This window comes from Anopheles funestus, chromosome 3RL, assembly GCF_943734845.2.
Source record: "Anopheles funestus chromosome 3RL, idAnoFuneDA-416_04, whole genome shotgun sequence".
NCBI classification, from domain to species: Eukaryota; Metazoa; Arthropoda; class Insecta; order Diptera; family Culicidae; genus Anopheles; species Anopheles funestus.
The window spans coordinates 72,210,860-72,234,488 of record NC_064599.1 but is presented as its reverse complement, the minus strand read 5'-3'; the positions used below and the strand labels follow the sequence as shown (position 1 = coordinate 72,234,488).

The 23,629-nt window shown below is 40.7% G+C and overlaps 1 protein-coding gene across 2 annotated transcripts in view; it reads right to left on the bottom strand.

Moving 5' to 3' along the window:
* LOC125768461 (oxidative stress-induced growth inhibitor 2-like) overlaps nt 1-23,629 on the bottom strand; it is a 37,113-nt gene that overhangs the window by 5,599 nt on the left and 7,885 nt on the right. The window contains exons 1-4 of one of the 2 annotated variants that reach the window (XM_049436158.1): nt 15,161-15,287; nt 4,464-6,498; nt 1,182-1,387; nt 1,029-1,112 (exon numbers count right to left, since the gene is read on the bottom strand). In XM_049436158.1, the coding sequence (XP_049292115.1) occupies nt 1,029-1,112; nt 1,182-1,387; nt 4,464-4,533 (360 nt within the window). In that variant the 5' untranslated portion in view covers nt 4,534-6,498; nt 15,161-15,287. Of the gene's footprint in view, nt 1-1,028; nt 1,113-1,181; nt 1,388-4,463; nt 6,499-15,160; nt 15,288-23,629 lie in introns of those variants that run through there. The other variant, XM_049436157.1, reaches the window with a different exon arrangement.

Sequence of the window (23,629 nt, the reverse complement as noted above, 5' to 3'; positions counted from 1 at the left end):
TTACAACCTGAAGAAACTTCTCCACTTAAAGTACGCCTCAAGACGAACGAAGATCTTCACTGTGGACAAAGTCGAACTATATCAGTTGTATGATGACCTCAGGTTTGAGTAAGCTAGTCATGTCATTAGAATGACACCGGACGACTCAGTTCATAAAGCCTTTTTTAGACTTTCAAAAAGTCTAGGAGAAAGTACCAAGTCACTCACCAAGGACCCTCTAGAATTCCCAGGAGAAATGACTCCTTTCGCAGACCACGATCACTTAACGGTTGTAGCGCCCTGATAAGAGTGTAAATAAGATATTGCACTACTTGTTCCCTTCGCTCATTTGCAATAACAATACAATCTTCAAACGATCATTTTATGATTAATCACAATGAAATCGAACAGTAATTCACCTACCCATTGCTATCTCTTTGGAACACATTCCCGTACAACAAACACTACAGACATTGTTTAATGTGTTCTGCCATTTTATCGCTCACCGCCCTACATGCTGTACCACTCACCGGACGACTAATGGCTAATATTTGAATAGTGATTATAAATTCGGTGTCAGATAGTTAAGAACCATACAGCCCTCTCTCTGGGGGGTGGGTGCAAGCAAAAAATTCCATGACATCGATGGTTTCGATTTCAATTACGTCTCATTGTCGAGGATGATTGGTGAATGGAGAGTGGTGGTTTTTATTTTTTCCGCAATTCATCAAAAGAAGAAAAAAAAATGGCAAAGCGATAGGCAAATATTTATCCGCCTGACTGTGCACGATCGATGCGTGACGATAAGGCGGGAATAGCAGCAGCAGGCAAGTAAACAGGCGCGATTTATGATAGCGGCCGCAATCGTAGCGTTACATTCACAATCGCACACAGGTTTTTGTCATGTGCCCGATAGTGACGGGCGAGATTAAATGGTATAGAAAATCAATTTCACTTATACAAGAATTACACCGACAGCACGAAAAACAGGACAACCAAGATAAGTGCGATGACATCAATGGGTTGATGGAGACAGTCAAGCTTCTTACCTCCTTTTCCGGATGGTACCGGTACTCGACCATTGAGGGTAAATCCATTCCCAAATCGGCGCACGGATGTTGCAAGCTGTCCAGCTGTAGGAGTAGAGAACATTTTAATGATTTTTTTATCACCACCAAAGCAGACCTCCGATTTCTACTCACCAACAACGAGACAGGATTTGTGCTGCGTCCTTCCAATCCATCTGCCAAACTGAACAGATCATGCTCTACCAAACTTTTCTTTGAATCGTAATAATTTAACCGTGCCCGCAGCAGCTCATCTGGATGTTTCTGTGCCTTCTCCGGTGACCAGTAAGGCCAGTGGCCAGCCAGCATATACGACAGTGATATACCGCTTGGTCCATTGCCTGCAATAGAAAGAGAAGACATTTAATCAATATGAAGTGCGAGAACAGTGTGCTCAGCTATGTTTGCATCGAATTGAATATTCTGCGTTCGCTTGTATCTTTTGGCGTGCTGTTACTATTGCCTCACCAAGCACCGGATCGGAACACTGACCACTGGTAGTCAGCCCTAACAATCAAACGCTAAGGTCGGAAGGTTAGGCAATGCACTTCCACATTCGTTCCCGAGCGGCCCGATAACACACATCGAGCGAACGGTTGGTTTTGCTTGATTAATATTAATTACAGGCCTTCCCTACGATACGTGACCCAACAACCAGCGGCTTCAATAAAATAGCCTAAGACGCGACCGCATCAAAGTCATCTGTAATTTATTCGCTTAGCAACTCTCGTAAACTTTAGTGCAAAAGATCATTGTCAAGGTGATGATAGCATTGGAAGGCGAGTTTCGAAATCTTAAATATCTCCAGAGATCCAGAAATAGTTCTGGAGGAATTCCACAGAACATTCTAGACATGCACAGTACAATTATGCAACAGATGGCAAACGAGACTACCCAATTGGAAATTGTGCACCATCATCTTACATTGTGAGGTCATACCGAGACACGAAAAAAAGACCGACCATTAAACCCCTGCCAGAGAAAGCGTTTAATCTTATCACCAAAAACCAGACGTGACCATCGTTGGGGTCGAGATGCTTTAGAATAGCAGTATGATGTATGTGCCGGACGCGCGCACATTCTTCAACTCTTATCTTGCACATGTGCGCGTGCGCGCTCGCATTACTCATCATTCGTTTGGTGTGTGCGCTCTAACACAACGAGCCCCCCGGGAACAGCTGATCGGTGTACGGAAATAGCCGCGTCGTATCGATAACGGCGTACGCGATGGACGCGTCCGTACTGGTCCAATTGTGTCTGTCAAGCGCACGTTTTTAGTCGTGCGCACAATCGTTGACGGGCGCACGCGAGTTAATTTATCAGCCGACATACCGGTAACAGCCGGACTTTGCGTCTCGTGGATGATGACGATGTGTCAGCGAATGTGGTACGGCAGTACCTGTGTGATTCTCATCGCTTAATGTGGGGCTTTATTTAGAACAAGCATCGCTAGAATAAGAGACTGGTGACAATTCATTCCTGTATCTGCTAGTAAAGGTATACCCACACGCGGATAGCGCATGATAGTGATAAATGCTTTGCATACAGCAGTACTATCTTCTCCAGAACCACGTGGTCAAGGTTGTGTGACGCAGTGTAGATGGAGGCCTAACATACCCTAGGCTTAGTAATGTAAGTTATCTGGTACAACATTTTCACACTCGCTCTTTTTTATTGGATTGTTTGCTTGCTTTACTGGTCAGCATTTACATCTGGAACGCAAAAAGTGTACACTTGAACATTTGGTTGATAGAGTTCCAACAATATCTTCAACCACCATATCGACTTATCAGGAATTGGGATGAGTCGGCAAAAACACCAGAACCAGTGTGAAAATCAAGCTTTGAAGTACACCCCCGTATCCTCAATAGGTATTCTGATGGATGATCTTTGATAGTTGAGAGTTCTAGTGTACAAATGGGTCTTATGGGTTATCTTATCGTTTCTTCTATTCCCACTCGGCAGATCGATGATTGATCACCTTTTTGGGGAGCGAATTGCAAACGAGTTCCTGGTACTCTGCATGCAATGCAGCAAAACAGCACGTGCAAATGCTGTGATGTGCCTTCAATTGTGGCCCATTTTTATTTACAATCCCTATACGGTGCCTACATTCTAACTTTGATCGTTGTTTGTAGTCAAGGCAAAGTCATTATCCCTTGCTTTCGTCGAAAGATGATCGTCTACAAATTTCCGAACGCCGACTGGCACGTTTTACGTTACGCTCATTGACGCGACGCTGATGTGTTTAATGTTTTAAAACTTGGGAATTGTGTTGAGCTTCAGAACGATTCACAGACAGAAAGCGGGAAAGAGAGCTGTTACAACACGTGAGCGATTCAAAAATAGATCAACAGTACAACAAAACTGTAGGAAGGATCTTTAACTCCGATCGTAAATCTTACACCGAAGATCAAACCCGACAGGTTTGTAGCTTGTACGGATGATTCAATTTACAAAACATTGCAAGCAGAGGTGGTGTCTTTCATGACAATCATTTTGTACTAATAAACGGTGATAAGACGGTTTAGCATCAAGATGTGCAAACTGATACGGTTACTGGTGCGCCATCACTCCATTGAACTTCTGGTACTTGAAATGGGAGCACAAATCAATCGAAAAGAGTTCAGTTTTATTGCGCAATTGCAGCTTAACTTTGTGCTACTATGTGTAAGATCAAAAGGTACTGCCTAGGGTCCTGCAGAAATTGATTAGAATGAATGCACAAGAAATGATACCCCCCCTGGATTGGACTTTGACTGATGGATTGCAACAACATGGAAAGCCCTTTGTTCCTTTGCTTGCGTCAAAAGGAAGACATTTTCTGTGAACCTATTCGAAAGTCCATGTATCATGTTACTTTGTGGTTAAAACACTTCCTGGTTATGGTTCTAATCTTCGAGCTTATCAGAATCAGTTCTTATCAGTCCAAAACTTTCCATTTAACCGCCTGCAGAGTAATCAAAACTGATGGATTTGTTTGCGCGTAAAACAAACCAACAGAAAAATAAGTAAAGTCTTACTACAATGTTCCAAAGAGATATCAACTCTAAGAACGAATGTTGGAGAATGTGCAAGTCACCTACGTACAACCATTAAATGGTTTGGTAATAATTGATGAGCTTATATTGATTGAACGGGACGTAATAAACATACCGAGAGGACTGGTATGAGAATGAAAAAGACACCCAAGATATTCACACAATCAATACACTCCAAAGGTGTGTATTGAATTATATCTCCACTACCCTCGTCACAGTTTTGTAATGCTCCACTAGTTATCGATCAACACACGACGGATCATATCGATTAGACGTGATCATTCAATATCCGGTCGTAAAGTTTAACGACGAAACTCTTCCTTCCCCTTCTCAATCTCTTTTTTCCGTGTCTGCTCCACTAGTGTCTACCACTTACCAATAATGACCACATCCTTGTAGATGGCGTCCTTGTGCAGTAGATTTCCCTTACTATAGATATCCTTCATTTTGTGAATTTGAACAGCCGATTTTTCGCTCCACTTAACGCACGTAACTTAAGAGAACACACTTAAACGCGTCTCCCTAACAGAACCGAGCGCGTCTGGTTTTTATGATTACCAACGAAAAAAAAAACAACTTAACCAATTTTTGGATGCGATTGCTTCTCGACACCGCTAAACAAACAGCTATCTCTCCCTCTTCTGGATAGCTTTGATCGTACTGTTGTGCGATTAGTAATCACGCATTCGAACCGCGGCAAAAAAAGAAAACTTCAAGTTACACGATGTGAAACACCTGCAACAAACACAAGCACACACGCGGTCCGAGACGTGGGGTTTCTTCTACGTATCTCTGCTCTGCTTCCGAATGCCAGAGCTTCACGTCACGACTCTTCACTAATTGCACTCTAATTTGCTACACCGTACACACGACTAACTCACGGACTATGATGCCAGACGGTAAGATCTGAATTGATCGCTATTTTACGCGTATATCTGTCGCGGTATTGTAACAGTTTCACTAGCGCGAAGTGCAAGATAATCGTGGTAATTCACTCGATAAAAAAACAAACAGACACGTTTACCATTAGCCACAACTTGTTTCTCGAATAATCTTACGCACCACGTTCTCAGCTGAACGATGCCGCCAATATTGTTTAACCGATAAGTGTCTGTCGACCAATGCGTCGGAACAGTTTCGTTCGTAACTACAGATTCGGGTGCGCTGTATGCCCTTACTTATCGCTTCGCAAGCCCAACACGTACTGAATGCGAATGTTGAGAATTGATGTCGATCCCTTTATCGCTAGGAGCTATTTCCCGAGCAAAAGCGAAACGTGTGAGCAAACTACTGTCAACCACTCTCCTGGGTAATCTAGACGGTTCTGTGTGGCGCTGCGGACCGACTCGCGACCGATTTCGTACTGATGTAGCAACGCGCTACGTTCGGTAATTTTATTCGCGATGTGTGAACCACACATCGAGGGCCCTCCACTGGTCGATGCGTATCGCGCCTGTGTGTCTGTGTGTGCATTAGGGGGTTGTATGCTTCGGTTTTCCCGCGATTTCATTCACACCGAGCGGAACTACTCCGACTACAGCTAGTGAGATTGTTGAGCGAGCATATTACACATTCTCCACCTCAACTGCCAATCTCTACCGGGTGGTTAAGCGGGATGTTGATTTTGCCCTGGACCTTTTTGGTCGCATCGAAAGCTTTCTCTCTGTCTCTTTTTGCTGGCTTGTTGTAACGCTGGTGGTGCCAATGTACTTTACCGATCTACACCATCGGAACTCTCCTTCATCGGAAGAAAACGGTTCCTGTTTCTCTTTGCGCCGGTTCGACTCCGCTCTCGACGGTATCCAGCGTCGTGACACTTCGGGTTGGAGATGCCACTCGGGTATTCCGAGGTACCGGCGACAAGATTTCGGTTTACGATTTAGCGCGCCAAGTTGGCCGGCTTGCGTACACGAGGTTGCCAGCACATGCTCATCATCATCACCATCATCATGCTGCTGCCAGGCGGGATCACTTCAACCGCAACTATTAATTAATATCATTACAACCATACGTTGTTCGGCACATTGTGGACTGGGTGAACACTTCAGCGCCGTTGCCCATTTTTTTTTTGTTCACCACCCAGATCACTTTTTGGCATACAGGCGTTCTTTTTGCTCAAGGGTTTTCTTGCCGTAGCCGGCCACTGTTGATGCATTCGTTTGCTGTTTGTTCCATTGAACGCACGTTTTTCAATCGCTGGGCTGGGTCGGATGCTGGTAACTGCACCAGCTCCTGATGACGTACACGATGTCCTAATTTTTAAATCGCGCATACACTCCCCCGATGTTGTGCGTGCTTGATTGCAATCGGTTCACCTGCTATGACGTCATGCTTAGCTCACCCAAAACTGTGGGTTGGGCTTCAATCGTCCGGTTATGTTCCAGCAGTTTACCATTGTGCTGCTTGTGGTTCTACAAAGGAAAATGAGAAAGAGTTTTAATTAGTTGAGAGCTTCAATCGGGATAAGAAAACTGATTGGGTTCGGCTATCTAAGAGTGGCATAATCTAAGTAAATGTGGTCTTGGATAAATGTTTACCCGTGTCAATGAACTTTTGTGCATTAAGAATTTCTTTAATAACGTTAATAAATGATACAAAATAACAACAAAATCCAACACACATACTATAAATTAATACAGTTGTAAATTTTGATCTGGCAACAGCACAACACACAAATTAATTGCAACCACTCTGCTAAATGGTTCGGTTTGTTTTAACCCTGTGGCACGATCCGATCAATTAACGCGTTGCTGTATCGGTGCCTTCTATACACGAACATCACCAGATCACGTCACGTTAGCGATCGTTCTCTTTTCACTTTTGCCTTAGTTTTCGAACGTATGCCAATACAGGTTCATTGCCTTCTAGTGATCGCGATGAAAAAAAAAGAGCAGAAGGACCAGAAACGTATTTCTTTTTTTTTGTCATTGATACTGTTGATGCTGTTTTATGTTTATACGGGCCAGTTCTAGACGAGCGTACTATTTATGGATGGCAGTTACCGTTGCACTTCTAACGAAGAGATGACGACAATGCTGTTTCCTTCTGATCGTCTAAAGTTGCATTTCATTGCAGTCACACGAATTGATTTAGCATGATTTAGCATTAAAGATCGTGATTAATAGGATGTAAGATGCTTCACAAACTAAAACCATAAGAAAATATTCAAGACATCAAGAGTTCAAGAAAACATTCAAATAAAAAAGGAATTTATTCCACTTCGTTTTCGAAAGTATTACACCGATCGATATGCTTTGACTTAACGGTTGCAATTAATAATGTAAGGGGACAAAAACAAACATCAATCAAATGTCGACCACTAGACAATTGTTATCGACTACATGGGCTGTTTGCTTCTCACTCCAAATGGGGTTTTCTTTCTTTGCCTGAGGATAAATAAACTTAACTTGAATTGTAGTGATGATGTCATTAAAGACAACGTCACACGATTAGTGTTCCAATAATGCAACGGATAAACATAACGACTCAAACTCATCAGCGCTAATGTGCCACCGGGGCTTGGTATGTTATCAACCGAACGACACATTTATCGATATGCACGACAATCGAACAAATCATACTGGACACCTGGAGTGTAACGGGTTACCAGTTAATTGTTTAATGCGCAACCAGACACAACCAAAACGAAAATATCTAGCTGTAACGGTTCCGGTCTTATATTATTGTCAACATTATTATTGTCAACTATATTACGAGCGTTACATGTAAACTAAAAAAAATATTTTGTTTGTTGCTGTCTGATTGTGACCATCTTCTATTGCACTGCAATACCTCATTGCAGTAGTATATTAAATTTACTATCTTCAGTACGTCGAAATTGAAGTTAATTAACACAAATTTAGGTATATTTTCGATGGGCACACTAGGCACTGGGACACGAAATAAAAACGAGCGTACCGAAAAAGATGTGTTACAGAGCGTTACACTTAATATGTCAAAACGTTAGTATCACTTTCAATAATTGTGCAGTATCGTTTATAGTTGAAAGTAACAGAGTTGACTTTCACCTTTGATCGTAATGTATTCAGCATTTTAGAGAACATTAGCATAAAATTAGAAGCTATTTTCTCTTTAAATTTTTTTCTTATTTGGTTGACCTTTGTGCTATAAACTAACTAAATCTGCTTATCTGGAATTCCGGGTATTTTGTGCGAACTACTCGGTAATATACTTCTTCCAGGATACAGATACATCCCCATTCAAAAACACAACGTCCGCCTGTCTTTTTTTGACCCATTTAAAAGAGGCTCTCACTTATAGCTAACATTAAGCAAGAAGAATCGCCAACATATTAGATTTCAACGCAATCTCTAGGTCGAGGTCATCCATACCATGGTGTCTTGCCACAATCTTGCAACATTTTTTGACCTTTGGTAGAAACTCCCGAAAGCAAACTGTTTCGCTACATAGGAAATGGTATTTTTGCCAACGGTTTGTTGCTAATAGCAGATTGCATTATCAATACTGGGCCCCCCACGAGTGTCCAAAATCCATCGCTCTCGTCGGAGTTTCTTTTGAGCCGTGCGCTCAAATTAATCTTTAAACGGAACGTTACCTAATCTTGAAGTTTGGGATTTGGCATTGACGGTGGAATTTATTCTGACTGTTTACTATCTAACAGAGCAAACAGTAAGTACAAGAAAAGGAAGATCGTTGATAACGTAGGTAAGCAATATTATTTTACTAGGAAAAATGACAAAATCCGTAAAGTTTTAATTACTATACTGATTTCATATTACCTTATCTCTTCTTAGATTTTTTTTCCATTCTGCATTGGTATTTTTTATTAGTACAAAGAGCTAAATATGTAAAATATGACTTACGTCTTAATTTCGAAATACAATCGTTATCCAAATTCCTTTTATTTCGATAAATAATTCCGTGTGAAAAAGAAAGCGAACGCATTAGTATGGTTTAGACAATCAATAATACTGTTGAGTAATATATTTTTGTCGATTATTGTTTAATCTCCAAAATGTGAACCTCTTCACCTTTTCCTTTGGTCTCCCACGGCGCAGATAAGAACAAACTTTTTGTGTGGTTTCCCATCCGAATGTCGACGTTACATTTTGGTGTTATCAGTGAACAATTTGGATGAGTTGAAATAATCATTATAAGGTTTCAAATTTATATTTCAAAACAATTATGTCATGATTAAAAATATACTAAACGCAGACGGAATACTGTGAGATGACTAATGTTAATTAATGTTTGATATTTTACAAAAGCAAATAATTGCACGAACAAATCCCGAACCCATAATTTGAATGATGAAAGTTTCAACAACTATTACGTGTCCTCCGTAAAATTCTTGGGTTTTTTGCCAACTTGTATTGTTTACCGCACTTCTGCCTCGTGTCAACCTTATCACAACACACCGATGTTTAAATTCTGGAAAGTGCTATGCCATTCCACTACACTTTAATGAAACGATCGATTCCAAAACCCAAACAAGAACAAATGTTTAACAAAAAAAAATAAAGCAAAAATAAGCTTTAAATGCACGTTGCCACCATGCCACATCACGTCGAGTTTACCGGTGCTAGAAAAGCTTGCAAGCCTCAGTTTTAGTTGTTCAACACCATCGTCCTAGACTGACCGCTACTAAAGCGACCCAAATTGCATCGTAAATCGCTGTTATGCGGTTTGCATTTTTCGTGCTTGACCTACACAAACACACACACGCTAATGGCCATTTCGGTGTCGGCCAACATAAGCCAAAAACCACAATCAGAAACACCTACAATACCACGGGCAGCGCACGCCATTTCCCTACGTCTATAGTGCCCTTTTCATCGCATCATTACACATTAAAGTGATTATTTTCTCTTGCTAAAGAAAAAAGAAAATCCTTCTGGGCACCGGCGTGTGTGTGTGTGTCTAGCAGCAGCATACCGGTCTGTCATCCATTTTGGCAGCATCCGTTGGTGTAAAGCCGAGTGTGTTCGGTTTTATTTTTCTGTTGGTTTTACGCCCTTGAAACCAATTCTGTTTGCTGGGTTGATTGTTCTGTGCTACACCTCGGTCTTGATCGTTAGTTGCTCATCGTCTTCCATAAATCTTTTTTTGAAGGCAAAGGGTAATTTATCAAATCAACCACCAGCGGAACACAAAAGGGACAGCGAACAGAGAACAATCGAATGGGCAAAAATGCAAAATGTACGGTTTGAGGGTGGATAATGTGGAGAGACCCTTGGCTCTTGCAAATTCCCCACCCTCGGTAACCGGTGTGGAAGCGAAAGATTTTATAGACGATAGCGTAACGCAAAACTATCAACCAATCTATCAAGGTCCACCACATTATAGATCCATGTGGTAAGCGTCGGAATCAGCAAATGACAATTGATTGCTAGACGGTACCGGTGTTGTATGCTTATTAAGAAGCGGCAAAAGGAAGTCACGAATGCAATCCGATGGTGCAGTGGAAATAGTCGTTGCACTAATAGTGGCAAGAACGTGACTAAACAAGCACCCCAAAACCCCTATGCCAATCGCGTGTGACTAATGGACGTCCCAGATGGAAACTACAAACCACTCTGACGTAGATAATGGTCACAGAAGCCCGTGGGGACAGCAATCAGAATGTGATTAAAGCTGTTACGCTAAACAAATGGACTGTTCTGTTCTGCCCTTGGCCCTTTAGAATGGGACGTAGGTGAGCGGGTACAAAGGTTTATAGAAATAACAATATTAAACTTGGCATTGGAAAATGAATGCTCGAAGGAAAGTGAGCGTGGTTTCGTGTGGTGAAATTTATATCATTTATAGTTAAAAAGTACAAGATGCTATAATTACTTAACCTATCTTCAAATTCAGATGTCTAGAAAGGAATATTCTTGTGAACCGTTTGACATAAAAACTACCTCCACAAAAATTGGACAATGAAACGAGTAAACATAATACACAAAACCGGCAATACCGTGTCTAATCGTTTTGCAACAAGGAAATAAAAGCATTCAGCTTATTATGTCCACACTGGCTAATAATCAAGGACGGCGGTACCGTCTTATCCCGAAAGAGCAGTTGTGAGCAAACTGTGATTTTAATTGGAAAGCCTACTGTATGTGATCATCTTGACATGTACTACTACCCTACCATAGTCCTGAGAAGTCGCACTGTACTGGCAGGCAGGTAAAAGAGCACACGGCATGTGCCACACAGGCAACTTCTAGTGGAGGTTTGTTGTGCGATCTACATACACACGGGGTCGGAACATATATCCTGACCGGGGTGCAATGCATTGGCCGTATCATCAAGTGCACTTGCTCGCTTTACGTCATATGCGGCTCGACCTCAAATGTCTAGCACTTCGTTGAAGTATTTCGCACGTTTGCAAGCGTTCCGCTAGACGTGCAGAAAGATGATTCAACAGCGACAAGGACAAGCACAAGCGGGTTTCGTTCAGGTTCGATGATGCGATTGGGCGATAGGCATGGTGATGACAGGCAAAAATATAATAATGGGCGTAAGCTCTACAACAGTAATACATTTTTGATTAAACATGACTTTGGTTATTGATTGCTCGTGTTCAATATAAATACTATTTTGTGGAGGAGCTTAGTAACAGCTGTAGACCGTACACTTACAGCTGAAAGTATTTTTTTTATCAGAATTTGATGTAAGTTTATTTTTGTCTAATTCTAGATAAATAGACTCAAAGGTCGTACACTACATCACAAGATCTCAAAAGATCTCGTATAAAATTTACAGATAACATAAAAAATTACTTTTATACTTTTCCCACAACTGTTAGTAGTAATAGAGACCCGGAACGCATGTATGTGATAACGATGCCGGTTCCACACGACAGGATTGGGTATCAAATCCCATTCAGATTTTCATCCCATAGCAAGACTATCCACTTAAGTGGTAAAAATAAATCTATATACGGTTTTGGGCGTTCCTACTGGAAAAGAGTCCTGGAACGCAAAGCTCTCTAGCTACAGTATTGAGTTCAATACTTTAACCCCCTTATGTGACTATTTGTCTGCTGATGAATGTCCAAATCTAATGAAATTTGTTTCGAACTTCGTAACCTATTAAACCAGCAAATGTGATGAGTCAATCATGCTAAAAAACTAAAAACTCTTACGAAATCATCTTCACGTTTTCGTTCCACACTTCGCAGTTCCTACGTACGAAACGGGTTCGATTTGCATGTAAATTCTACTATGAGAGTAAATCTCCATATTGGAACCGCCTTCAAGCCGGTCACACATCATCGTCATCGTGCATTCACCGACCACGTGCTTTTCAAATCACGTTTTTCTTATTCTCATCCGTCGTACTATGATTTTGAATGATAAGTTATTTCAGTGCAAGAAAAAAAAAACAATCCTTCCCGTTTATTCTATGCAACCGGTTTATGCATGGTTCAAGCCCAATTTTTATTAGATAGCAACAGCCCAAAAAAAACGGCTCTCATAACCATATCGGAACCAAAAGTCTTATATTTGCTAGATACCATGGAAGTCAACTGGATAAAATTGTTAGCACAAATCTGCCGGTCTTGATGGTTGCTTTAGACGGTAAGGGTAGTATTTCCGACCGGGTTTAAAGTGAGTTAGATTATGTGCAAGATATCAGGAACAACTAAACAAAACCTCACAAAAAAAACTTTCGCCGATCGAATTATTCAAATTAAACTTCCCGAGCTAGAGCTCGCGGGTCGAAAGTTGGAGAAACAACGATAAAAACCAGCTTTCGGAACCTGTGTGCAGGCCATGAAACGAGTTTTTCTCCAATTTCAACCATTACACCAATGTGCCCACTACTTCTTCGGCCCCTGGAGGCACTACACCCGACACAGTGCTTAGTGTAGCAACGTCAGAGAGGATTCTGCAGAGTCATTGCACAGGGAGATCCAGACCGCGAATACTTGGTAGTTCGTACACACGCGTATCAGACCTTGTGGTCTGTGCTTTGGACGAATGGGGAGTCGAACCCCCTATGGTCTGGGAGATCCCCAACGATCGGCGTAACGGAGGGAAACGGTCAAATAAATATGCCTTCTCATCGTTAGCCTGCCGTAGACCTCGCAAGGTGTGGAACTAGTGTGTGGGCATGAAGGTGAACCGGTTGAACCATCATGGTTGATGGGTGCTTTTGCCGGCTGAGAATAACCAGGTTCGGGGTTGTTCTGTTTTTTTTTCTCCAATTCGCCATGCATAAAAATGCCGGGACCGGTTTTGATGAGTGAGTGATTTTTGTTTCGCACTTTTCTTCAAGGTAGTTTACGATGCAGCATATGATTATTATTCATCTGAACGTTTTTTTTTGCTTTTGTGCACAGTTCTGCAATGATTGATTTTGTTCGACAACGAACGTGGCGGTGTTGCTAGAGGATGGACGTATTGAACTTTGACCGGTTTAAGAGAGGTTTCTCTCTAGAAGAGTGATAATAATTTGTATAAGTAATAAGATCTTGAGTAGAGAGGTGTTATATGACAAGCAGAATGTGTTTCCGTCAGTTTGACATTTGGACATCAACGACCTATCAAGATTGATTGTCAACTCTTTGAAGTTAATACAAATCAAAGGATAATGTAAACAATGTGGCGGGTCTAATAGTGCTGCTTCACTCAAAAAATCATACGGTTTTGGTTCAAACCGTTCTACTTAACTATACCTCTCATACATAGCAATCCTCTTATATACGGAGAGCGATCTATTGTATGGATTAACTGTAGTCTATACGCTTATTTTCAATGCAATATATTAAAGAATGAAAATCGAACCGTAATAGTAATTCTAATCAAACTGTTTTGAACAGATATCCGTCAATATGGGAAACCAACTTTGTGTTATAAACCGTTCTGACAGTAAATAAATGTTTCGTTCTTCGTTGAAAGTATTTTCTGTCAAATATCTGTTGTGGCGATTTGAATTGAAAAAGTAAAGAACTGTCAGCGAAATAAAGGGAATGTTATAACAATTCCATATTTGAAAAAAGTAGGTATAACCAATATGTATAATATAGATTAGTAGATACACACTGTTCACGGACGATTCTATACGGAAGATATTTATAGCATAAATATGGCATAAATTTATAGCATTGATAGAGTTTTTTTATAAGTCAGGTGCAAATAACAATTAAAACAACAAGTCAACAATGATCATTTAAGCACGTATTTGTTATTTTTGTTTCTAAAACTTCTCACACTTAGCAAAACAAAACTCAGTATGAAAGATAACACCTAGAAATGGCCACTCAAAGCAATTGAGCGTTTGAAAGCGATCCGAACCAAACAATAAACATTGAGTCAAGTTGACCCGACGCGCTTTCATTTCCTACATCTTGGCACAACAAACTGAAATACGTTTTGTTCGGGATGAACCTGAAGCATAAACCTTGTCACCTTGGGGTTCGATGGTGCTACACCACCACTGTGTACTGGTACGTGAGTCACACGGCGTCGGTGAAATCTTTGCTACCCCGCAATGGCCGCAAACGCGTTCAAAAATAAACCTAACATCCCAAAATTGAGGCACACCAGAGAACAAGCGCAACGCTTCCCACACTGTTCACACTTGTTGAATTTCCAGAAATACTTTCGCCCGAGGACAGACGGCGCGAGGACGGAACCTGTACACTCCCACCCTTGTGTGCGATGTGGATTGTTCCTCTTCAACAGGAGAAGATGGGTTCTTTGGCGCCTGTGGAGTACTGACGACTGGTTCCAATGTGACATTCTCTGTTGATAAACAGGTCCCCAACGCCGGATTGTCTCGTAAAGGTGCGGTCGGAAGGAGCAGCTGTATGCCCAGAACATTTCTCTTTCGTCGTTACATTTCCACGATTAGCCGTGTGCTGTGTGGCACGTATCTCCACCAAGTGAGCATTCTCTCGTCCATCGTGGTTTGGGTAAACGCCTCTTGAACGTTGCGTTCGTTTATTGCTGTTGCTATTTAAAAATATTTTGAAATAATATGCGGACCTAAGCAACGGTTTTGTGGACAACCTTAGTCGACCTTTTGTGCGGAGGACGTGTGGATTTTGTTGAGGGAAATAGTTAGACGTTTTTTATAGTTTATAGAAGAGAAACTTACACTTAGTTTGGTACGTTTTGCTTGCAGATATAGTTCATTCGTTTGCACAAATAACAAGAATTCTACAAAGTACTGTTCTCAAACAAGATATTCTTTAACTTGTGGTGTTTTACGGTAGAACACCCATTTTCTGAATGTCTAAATTATCGAAACACTGATTAGCTGAAGTTAAACATTAATTTACACAAGGTCACGTTTTACTTGCTTCACAAAGAGAACTATTTTGCTTTCTGGGTTCTCGACGACTATTCAAACCCTAAATGACACTGCCACTGCGACGGTAACTGCAGCACCGTCAGACTTAGACGACGCTCGACAAATGACTGGTACGGACTGCCAAAAGCTGTCCAAGAAAGGGTGTGCGTGTGTGTTTTTCATGTTTTTCCTTAGTCGAACGCGCTTACCGATGCACAACAGGCAGTAGGTTTTGTGTCATCATCGGTCAGAAAAAGACATTTGTAAAATTTAATGTTTGCCCCCCCGCGCCTCAGTTGCCTTCATGTAAGTAGTGATGGTCCACATATACAAAACGGTGGAGGTATATGGTAGCAAGGTGTGACACGAATACGGAAATGTATTAATGTAAACAACGATGTGGTGGAAAAGAGTCCCAAGTTGCAAAATAAGGAAGTCAGTATGAACTGGAAAATGGAAAACTACAAAACATTCAATACGGATCTTTATATATGGAGCTAATTTTTTACTTATTCTGTGTCACTAGGACACTTAAGAAGGTCAGAAAAATTATCTCACAATCGAATCCATTAGCTTAATGCTCTGCCATCATCTTCTTCTTACGATCTAGTGGATGTACTAAACGTGACCACTAGACTCCATGCTACTGACAATGCCATCCATTCTAACTGGAGCAAATCCGTTTCGAAATCGCGTACAGTGAAAGAAATTTATTGCATCAACACTCGAACTCGAAAGCACCCCCCCGGTGCTGCAGGTGGAAAATGTGAAGCAACATTGTCGAACTAGCCTAAACCATAATCTAGGTCAATGGGAAGTTTCGTAAGGAATCGAAAATGGGATGAGCCGTTTCCATCCTGACATGTATGCACTTGACCCGAAACCGATAAAGCATCGATTTAGAGAATCGCCATAACACACGCGCACAAAGGTCACTGGTTCCGCAACTGCGGGAGCGTACATAGCTCCCTAATGGGGCGCATGAATCTTGCAAAGGTCAGCATAAATGTTTACCATCCCAAGAGGTCACACCGGGCATATCGTAACTTCGTATCGGGTTTTGACTCGCTTCACAAACAACAAATGGTGTAGCATAAACAAAACCAGAAACCGAACGGTACGATGATCTTAACCGCAATGCAGAAAGTGATGAAAGAGTCGTGTCCCTAGAGAGTCATTCGCTTCAGGATGACTGCTTCTTCACTGCATCCCCCAACTGACCCTTATTGATTTCAAAAATTTACGCACGCCATCAGAACGTGACTGTGGGTATTCTGACGAATGGGTCTTGTGTTCCTCCATTACTTCCTTGATCATTTCCTGGACCGAGATGATGTACACAAGACATCACAATCCGTCAGAGGAGTAGCATTATTGTTGGGTTCCTACGTTACAGTCACGTCAAATCCGTACTAGCTTCCGGGACGCTAGTGTCAATTACCATTCTAAAGTTCAGAATCCCCCAAACAACGAACCGGTGGTGACCGGTTTGCGTTGTTTTCCCCCAAAAACTCTGATGGGGCCCTTTGGTTGGGGAGGTAGACGAAGAGAGTTCAATGTTTACGGTACATTCGCATCGCGACCTTCAAGGATCGCTTCCGTCCCGTCAATATTATGACCGCATCTACATAACCACGCAACTAGCGGTAGTGTGTGTTATCAGTTTCGGGCTACCGTCTCACTCCATCTTCTTTGGTGGAAGTGGTCATATAATTTCGGAACTACGCTTTTGTAATGCAAACCAGAGGGTGTGAGGGAGCTAAGGGAAGAAAAAAACCCACACAAACAGACACACACTTCTAGACATGGGTATCAGCAGTAAAGTGATCGATGTTTGGGTGCGTGCAAGCAAACACGTATTACATCGTAGAACATCGGTTCTGCTATGCTTGGCCGCACGACCTTCGAGCTTAAGCCGGGTTTTTTTTATAGGATATATCAGCAATATCCCAAACGCTGCTTCCGACCGGCAACATTGCGCTTTGTGGTGATTGGTGTAACGGATTTTTGGTATAAGAAATTTACAGGATAATGTTAACGAGTTTGGAGAAGCGGATCTTTCGTGCCGTTACTTCCAGCCCCCCCCCCCCCCATCCCTTCACATCAAGAAGCCCCATAATGGTATGCTATAAAGTGGCAAGGGTAAAAGAGCTGAAGGTATAAGCTGGTTAACAGGCTATGGTTGAACGATATTCGTTGCGTTGTTCTTAGTGATATTTAGGACGCATTATACTGTTACGACCGAATGCAAACTGCCAAAGTTTACGTTTATGCAATGGGTATAGTTTATTTTGGCACCAGAGATTAATGTTTATGCATTCGAAGCGGTTTGCCGGTTTATGCAAGCAACTTGGGCGAAGAATATAGCGCATGGGAATTGGCAATTGTAAACGGGTGGCGTAATATAACTTGCGGGTGTGTTTATAGATTTAAAGTTAGCGAAGCATATAGTTTTATGTAGTTCTATTTAATTTATGAAACACAAGGAAATGCGGTAAAGTGTTATCCATTTTTAATCTCCAACTGCAAATGTCGTTAACAGTGGATCCAATTGGTTCCGTTTGATTTATGTAAATTTCCATTTCGAGGTTTATATCAAACTAACTAATTCTTAGCTTTTTTTAATAAACCAAAAGTTATTTGATTGAAAGAAAGGTGACACTCTTTAGCTCAATAGAATAATGATGAATAACAGCTTTTTTCAAATCGAGCCAGAGAGTCGAACTGATATAACTACGGCAACTCTTGTAGTCGATTCTGAATCTTCTTGGAACTCTGGACCAATTTAGAACTCCTAATTAACTTCAAGTTCTTGATTCCCGGATCAGAATCAGGAAATTTCGGATCAATTCTTAATACTATTACAGAAAAACTCTGTATTTCGCTTGTATCGCCGTATCAACCTTGAGTAAACTTCGGGGATCCAACTGATTCGCCGTTTTAGAAAGTGTTCATGTTACTCCCGTAAAAATGGTACGAAATTCGAGCAGATCGGAGAAATTCAGAACACTCCGAAACAGTTCTGTGGAGTCTGGAATATTTGGAGCAGTCCAGAATCAGTAGAGCACGTGAATACCCGGAGTCTCGATAGGGGTCGCAGACCGATGCTTAAGTTTCAAGATATCCCAGAACTAAATGAATCCTACTGGAATGCCTGCTATTACATCCACATTCTTCGCTTCGAACGCTATGGTACGAGATCATGGATCTTGAAGATCACTCAAAAAGTAAAAACAATTTGAAGGTACTAGATCTTAGAAAGGATCGCTCCTTAGTGTATGTGATCCCTTGGTGTTCTTCAGGACAAGACCGGGTATCAAATCTCATCCGGACCCTACCCCCGTAGCAAGGACTGACTATTCGGCTACGTGATTGTAGTAAGCCAGAAATGGCCGACATGACCTTAGAGATGGTAAAGCCAAGAAGAGAGAGATCTTAAAAATATGTAATGTTTAAATGAATGGATTACCGAGTTATATTAAGAAGCACATCGACTTTATTAGTCGAAATACCAACACCAATGGACGGTTCTAGTCTATTCGAAAAAGTGCTACAATTTACTTGTAATTGAAGGTACAGTAGGACTAAGTCCAAGCCTAATTCAACCGAAAATAAAACAACAAACGAATTCATTGACAAAACCTATTCCAATGACTAATGGATGTTTTCACGGCTTCGAAAGTAATAAAAAAATTCATTGACGTAGAACCACAACCGTTTGGCGATGGTAAACTGTCCAAACTAGGTCCATTAAAGAAAACCCGCTTTTCTTTAATGCTGTGAGTAATTTTTCTTCAGCATTACAGCAGACGATCAACGCACTACGTTCGCCTGGCAGATGGCCAACCTGCTGTCTGCTAATGTGCGCCATTGAACCTTTTCACCGGTTGGCGACATCGAACCGGGAGAGTTCATCCTATTGATACACTTCCGGTTTTTTTCGATTCACTTTGGACAAACTTGGATACGAAAGTCAACAAAAAAAAGAACATCAATCGGCAAACAAACAAAACCCACACGGTCCAGGCGTTGCGGTCAACATTTGGAAGTCGGGGACTTTTGGGAAAATTTTGTCAACACCTGATTTATAGCCAGACACCGAAACCATGGCCTGTAAAGCAGAAGGGATGAAACGCCGGTAATGGGCAGGGACACATCCGGGCCATACTCCTTGGAGAAATGCCAAGCCTTCCACTGATGGGTTGCCGCGGTGGGAGTTCATACGCTTGGATCGTGGGATCATATAAAGAAAATGGCAAAACTTCAACACTTCTGCGATTATGACGCGGTGACTTGGTTTTGGAAGTGCGTTTCAACACGAAAATAAACGAAATCGCTGATCACGGCTTTAACATCTCGGGGTTTTTGGGGCTAATGAAATGTGTCACCGATGTGAAATCACAAGAATGGACGCATGTGGACACATTTATCCAAGACTGTGGACTAGGCGACATGAATTAATACACGCCAGTGACGTGAGCGAGAACAGAACGACAGTTCATAATTCAAAACCATCTTTTTTGAAGGATCAAAAGGGACTAACCGAGAAGCGTGTGGACGCAGAAATAAACCAAACCTGCCTGGTGTTATATTGCTACCTGTCACTGGAAGAAAGAGTCTGCATCTGTTTCTTATTTGCCAATTTCTAAGCTTATGCTAATATTGTTCCAAAAATATGTTACCTTTAGCTTTTTGTTTTGGATTTTATCTACTTGGTGTCGGTGTTTTTTTTCTTGTGTTTTTATTCTCCGTTCAAATATGATTGTTTTTCTTTCCAACATAAACCAGACCGATGAAAACTACCCAACAAAAACACAACGGCTCGTTTATGGACAGTTTATTTTTGTACACCGAGTGGAATTTCGGCACGGAGTATTAATAAAAACCAACAAAACACTATGTAGAGCGAAGTATCAGTTTTCCTTTCGTTAGCACATGTTTTGCACTGTTACAACCCCGTAGTGCAAACTTCATTATCCCCAGTTCGCCCGGTGGATGATTAATTAGCTGATGGTGGAAAAATTAGATCAGACGGTCTGGTTGGACAGCAAAAAAAAACCTTGTACAGGGAAAAGGGGCTTGATCAAAATTCCTACCGAGTGCTGATTACAAACCACATAAAAGAAACGTAAGTAATCAAACGTTTTGAATATATGTATTTCCTATGGAAGACAGAACCCAACCCCTTGGTACAATAAATTTCAAACCGATTGATTACGGTCATCTAAATCATTTTAATGGAACCTGTTAGGTGAAATCAAAACATTTACCTCAACAAAAAATACCTTTCCCAACACACGGTACACGGTAGGTTTCTGTGATTGTCAAGGTTAGCTAATATTTATCTTAACGTTCGAGAAGGAAGACATATAAATTATCCACACCGTAGCAGGTGTGGTGTCTGTGGGCAAACGTATGGATCAAACGTTCAAGTGGAGTGGCTTTCATCGTGATAAAATGAATCATTTTTTGGAAGCTTTATATTTGGGGATTAATTGCTATACGTTAAAGCAACATCTTAAGATTTTTTTTTAATTTCATATTTTGGTTGTAGCAGCTCATAATAGAGCACATATAGCTGGTTCCACCAAGAATCTTTTTTGGTAGTTCATTTTGATTTATTTAGGAAATACATTCGACGTTTCTAGTGTCTCGATATTGTTAATACAGTTTTTTGCTACCTTTATTACCCAGCTCATAATATATTATATACCGTTGGTCCCACCGAATATGAAGAACGATACTTTTACTAATCGATATATTTGGTTAGCAAAATAAAGTTTTATTTCTGTTAATTAAGTTAAGAATGAATATCTAAGCAACTTACTGATAGACATTAATAAATAATATTTTTTCTGCAAGCAAAATCGTATAAATTTTTGGCAGATGTAAAGCTACTTATTAAAGATATTTTGCACAAAGGGTTCTAAACAAAAGGTATTGTGTGCATAAACAAATCTCGTACCGAAAATGCCATTGAAGAAATGTCAACAACTAGAGCCAACTATTACATCCCACGTGCCTGTACTAGAAAAGTTCAATGGAAGTAATAAAAAAAGAAAAAAAATCAAATTCAAAAAAGAATAAAAAAATTAAAAAAATTACTTCCGTCCGTTTTAATCAAAGTCTAAATTTGCGCTCCCATAGAAAAGTGCATCCCCCTATCATCATCATCCACCTCCATTTTGAAACGGTCGCTAACGAATTGCGTCAAACAGCCTAAGCAATGGATGCTGCAATATGAAAAATACAATGCATTCGCGAAACCGTATAAAACTGAGCGAATATTCTAGGAAGCAGTGCCAACGGGACCAACCGATTCCCAGAATTCATTGCTCACCATCCGAAAGGGTACATAACGCTTCCGGAGATGGATGAAGGTTGACAAGCCAGATGCTTGAAAGCCAAACAAACTACGCATGATGTGTTGATTTATATTCCCGCTGCACTAGTCACTTGACCATGATTTAAATAAACAATGCACTTTTTCTTGCACCAGACTAAACTAAAGCACACCCCAAAAACCGTGCACTGGCCAATGTCACAACATTCGTTTTCGTAACAATTTTTGCAAGCGTGTTCAAAGTCACACTAAAGAAGAAAAAAAATGGAAAAGGATATTCTGTTAGCGACAGCAAAATGTTACCATACAGCTTTTAAGCATGAGGAAAACAAAAATATAAAATACTGCAAACACAAATGAAACCTGCTGACAATGATATCGTGAGAATAATTCTTAAAAAGAAAAGAAAAACTAAGAAAAACACAACTAACGCGACATGAAATTAGGTTGCTTGCTGATGGGGATTTGATGCCCCCGTTGCGTTTGATGCAATTGCAGTATGCAGCTGATATATAGGGAAAGGACATGACCACCGACCGAATTTTCAATGAGCTGCTATAGATGAGACACGGGAAGCAAATGTTGCTTTTGCTGATCAACTTTTTGGCAGTGGTTCAAAGTGCCCTACCCCAGGGGGTGATGACGATGACGTGCATTTGTTGGCTGACGATTTTTTGTTTGTGGACAGTGAGTCGATTAGTTGTTAACAACAATGTGGTCAAAATAAAAAGAAAACGGTTTCTAAACATGGAACCAACTTTCGTTTGTTGTGGAACACTAAAAAATTGTTTGCTATAATGATAAATAAAAAAAGTTAACCACACGACCAATCATAAAAAATAATCAAAAAAAATAATAAAATAAAATAAAATAAATAATTAAAAAACATTTGGTAATTCATTTGGGTTCTTGCGATTCAAAATAAAATAGCATTAAAAAAAATTTCAAAAATAATATTATTATTTAGTTATTTTACTTTTCCTGGCTCCCAAGGGGATTGCAGTAACGCATACTCTAGAGTGTAGACGATACGTAGTTCGTTCAGCTGCAGTAGCTCATAATAGACTACGTACACAGGTGGTCCCACCTAAAGGGCAACTTGATCAATCTTTAACAATCCAACAATCACAAATGTAAAATTTGAGATATTTTGATCAGAAAGAAAGCTTTCAACTTGAACTTTATCTCATCCGCGTCAAAAAGGTAGCCAAAAAAAGGGTCCATAATAAAAAACTGTCGAAAGAATGGATTTTCTTTTCACTTCCATAAATCTGCTGTAAGTGACAAGAGATAAAGAAAATGGTATAGGCAACAGAATTTTGTTATTATATTATTACGATAAAAAATATCGCATCTCCCACCCACTGTTCGCAAAAGAATCCCACTTGCTGACAGTTTAGAACGCGACGCATTGCAAACGATGTGACGCCGCAAAATGCACCACTGAATGACTAATGGGCGGATTTCGGCGACGTGCCACAGAGCGTAAGAACAATCATTCTGCTGACTCTATTATTGAGAATGGCAGCGTTCCGTGCATCCTCCACTTGCGCAAGATACGCCTTGATGAAATATTAACAGGTGCTAATGCTGACCTTCGGCGCTGCTGCTGCTGCTGCTGGCGGAATTTATTGCCTAATTCGTGAATTGGTCGCTAAGAGATGCGTTTGGTGAATTTGCAAAGTGAAAGTATAAATCGAATAGATGAATGTCATTAATACAGCTTTCATTTTTATTGTGTCTCCACAATATTTTGCCGGAAATTCATACTCGAAAGCGATTTTCATTTTACAGCTCGTCAAAACTTAAAAGTGACCACAAATATTAAAAAAAAACATCAAACGAAACAATAAAAAAGCACCCATGGACATTTTATTGCAACCATATCCAATTCTGTTCCCTTTTTTCTTTGTTTTTTTTCCCGCTCGTGT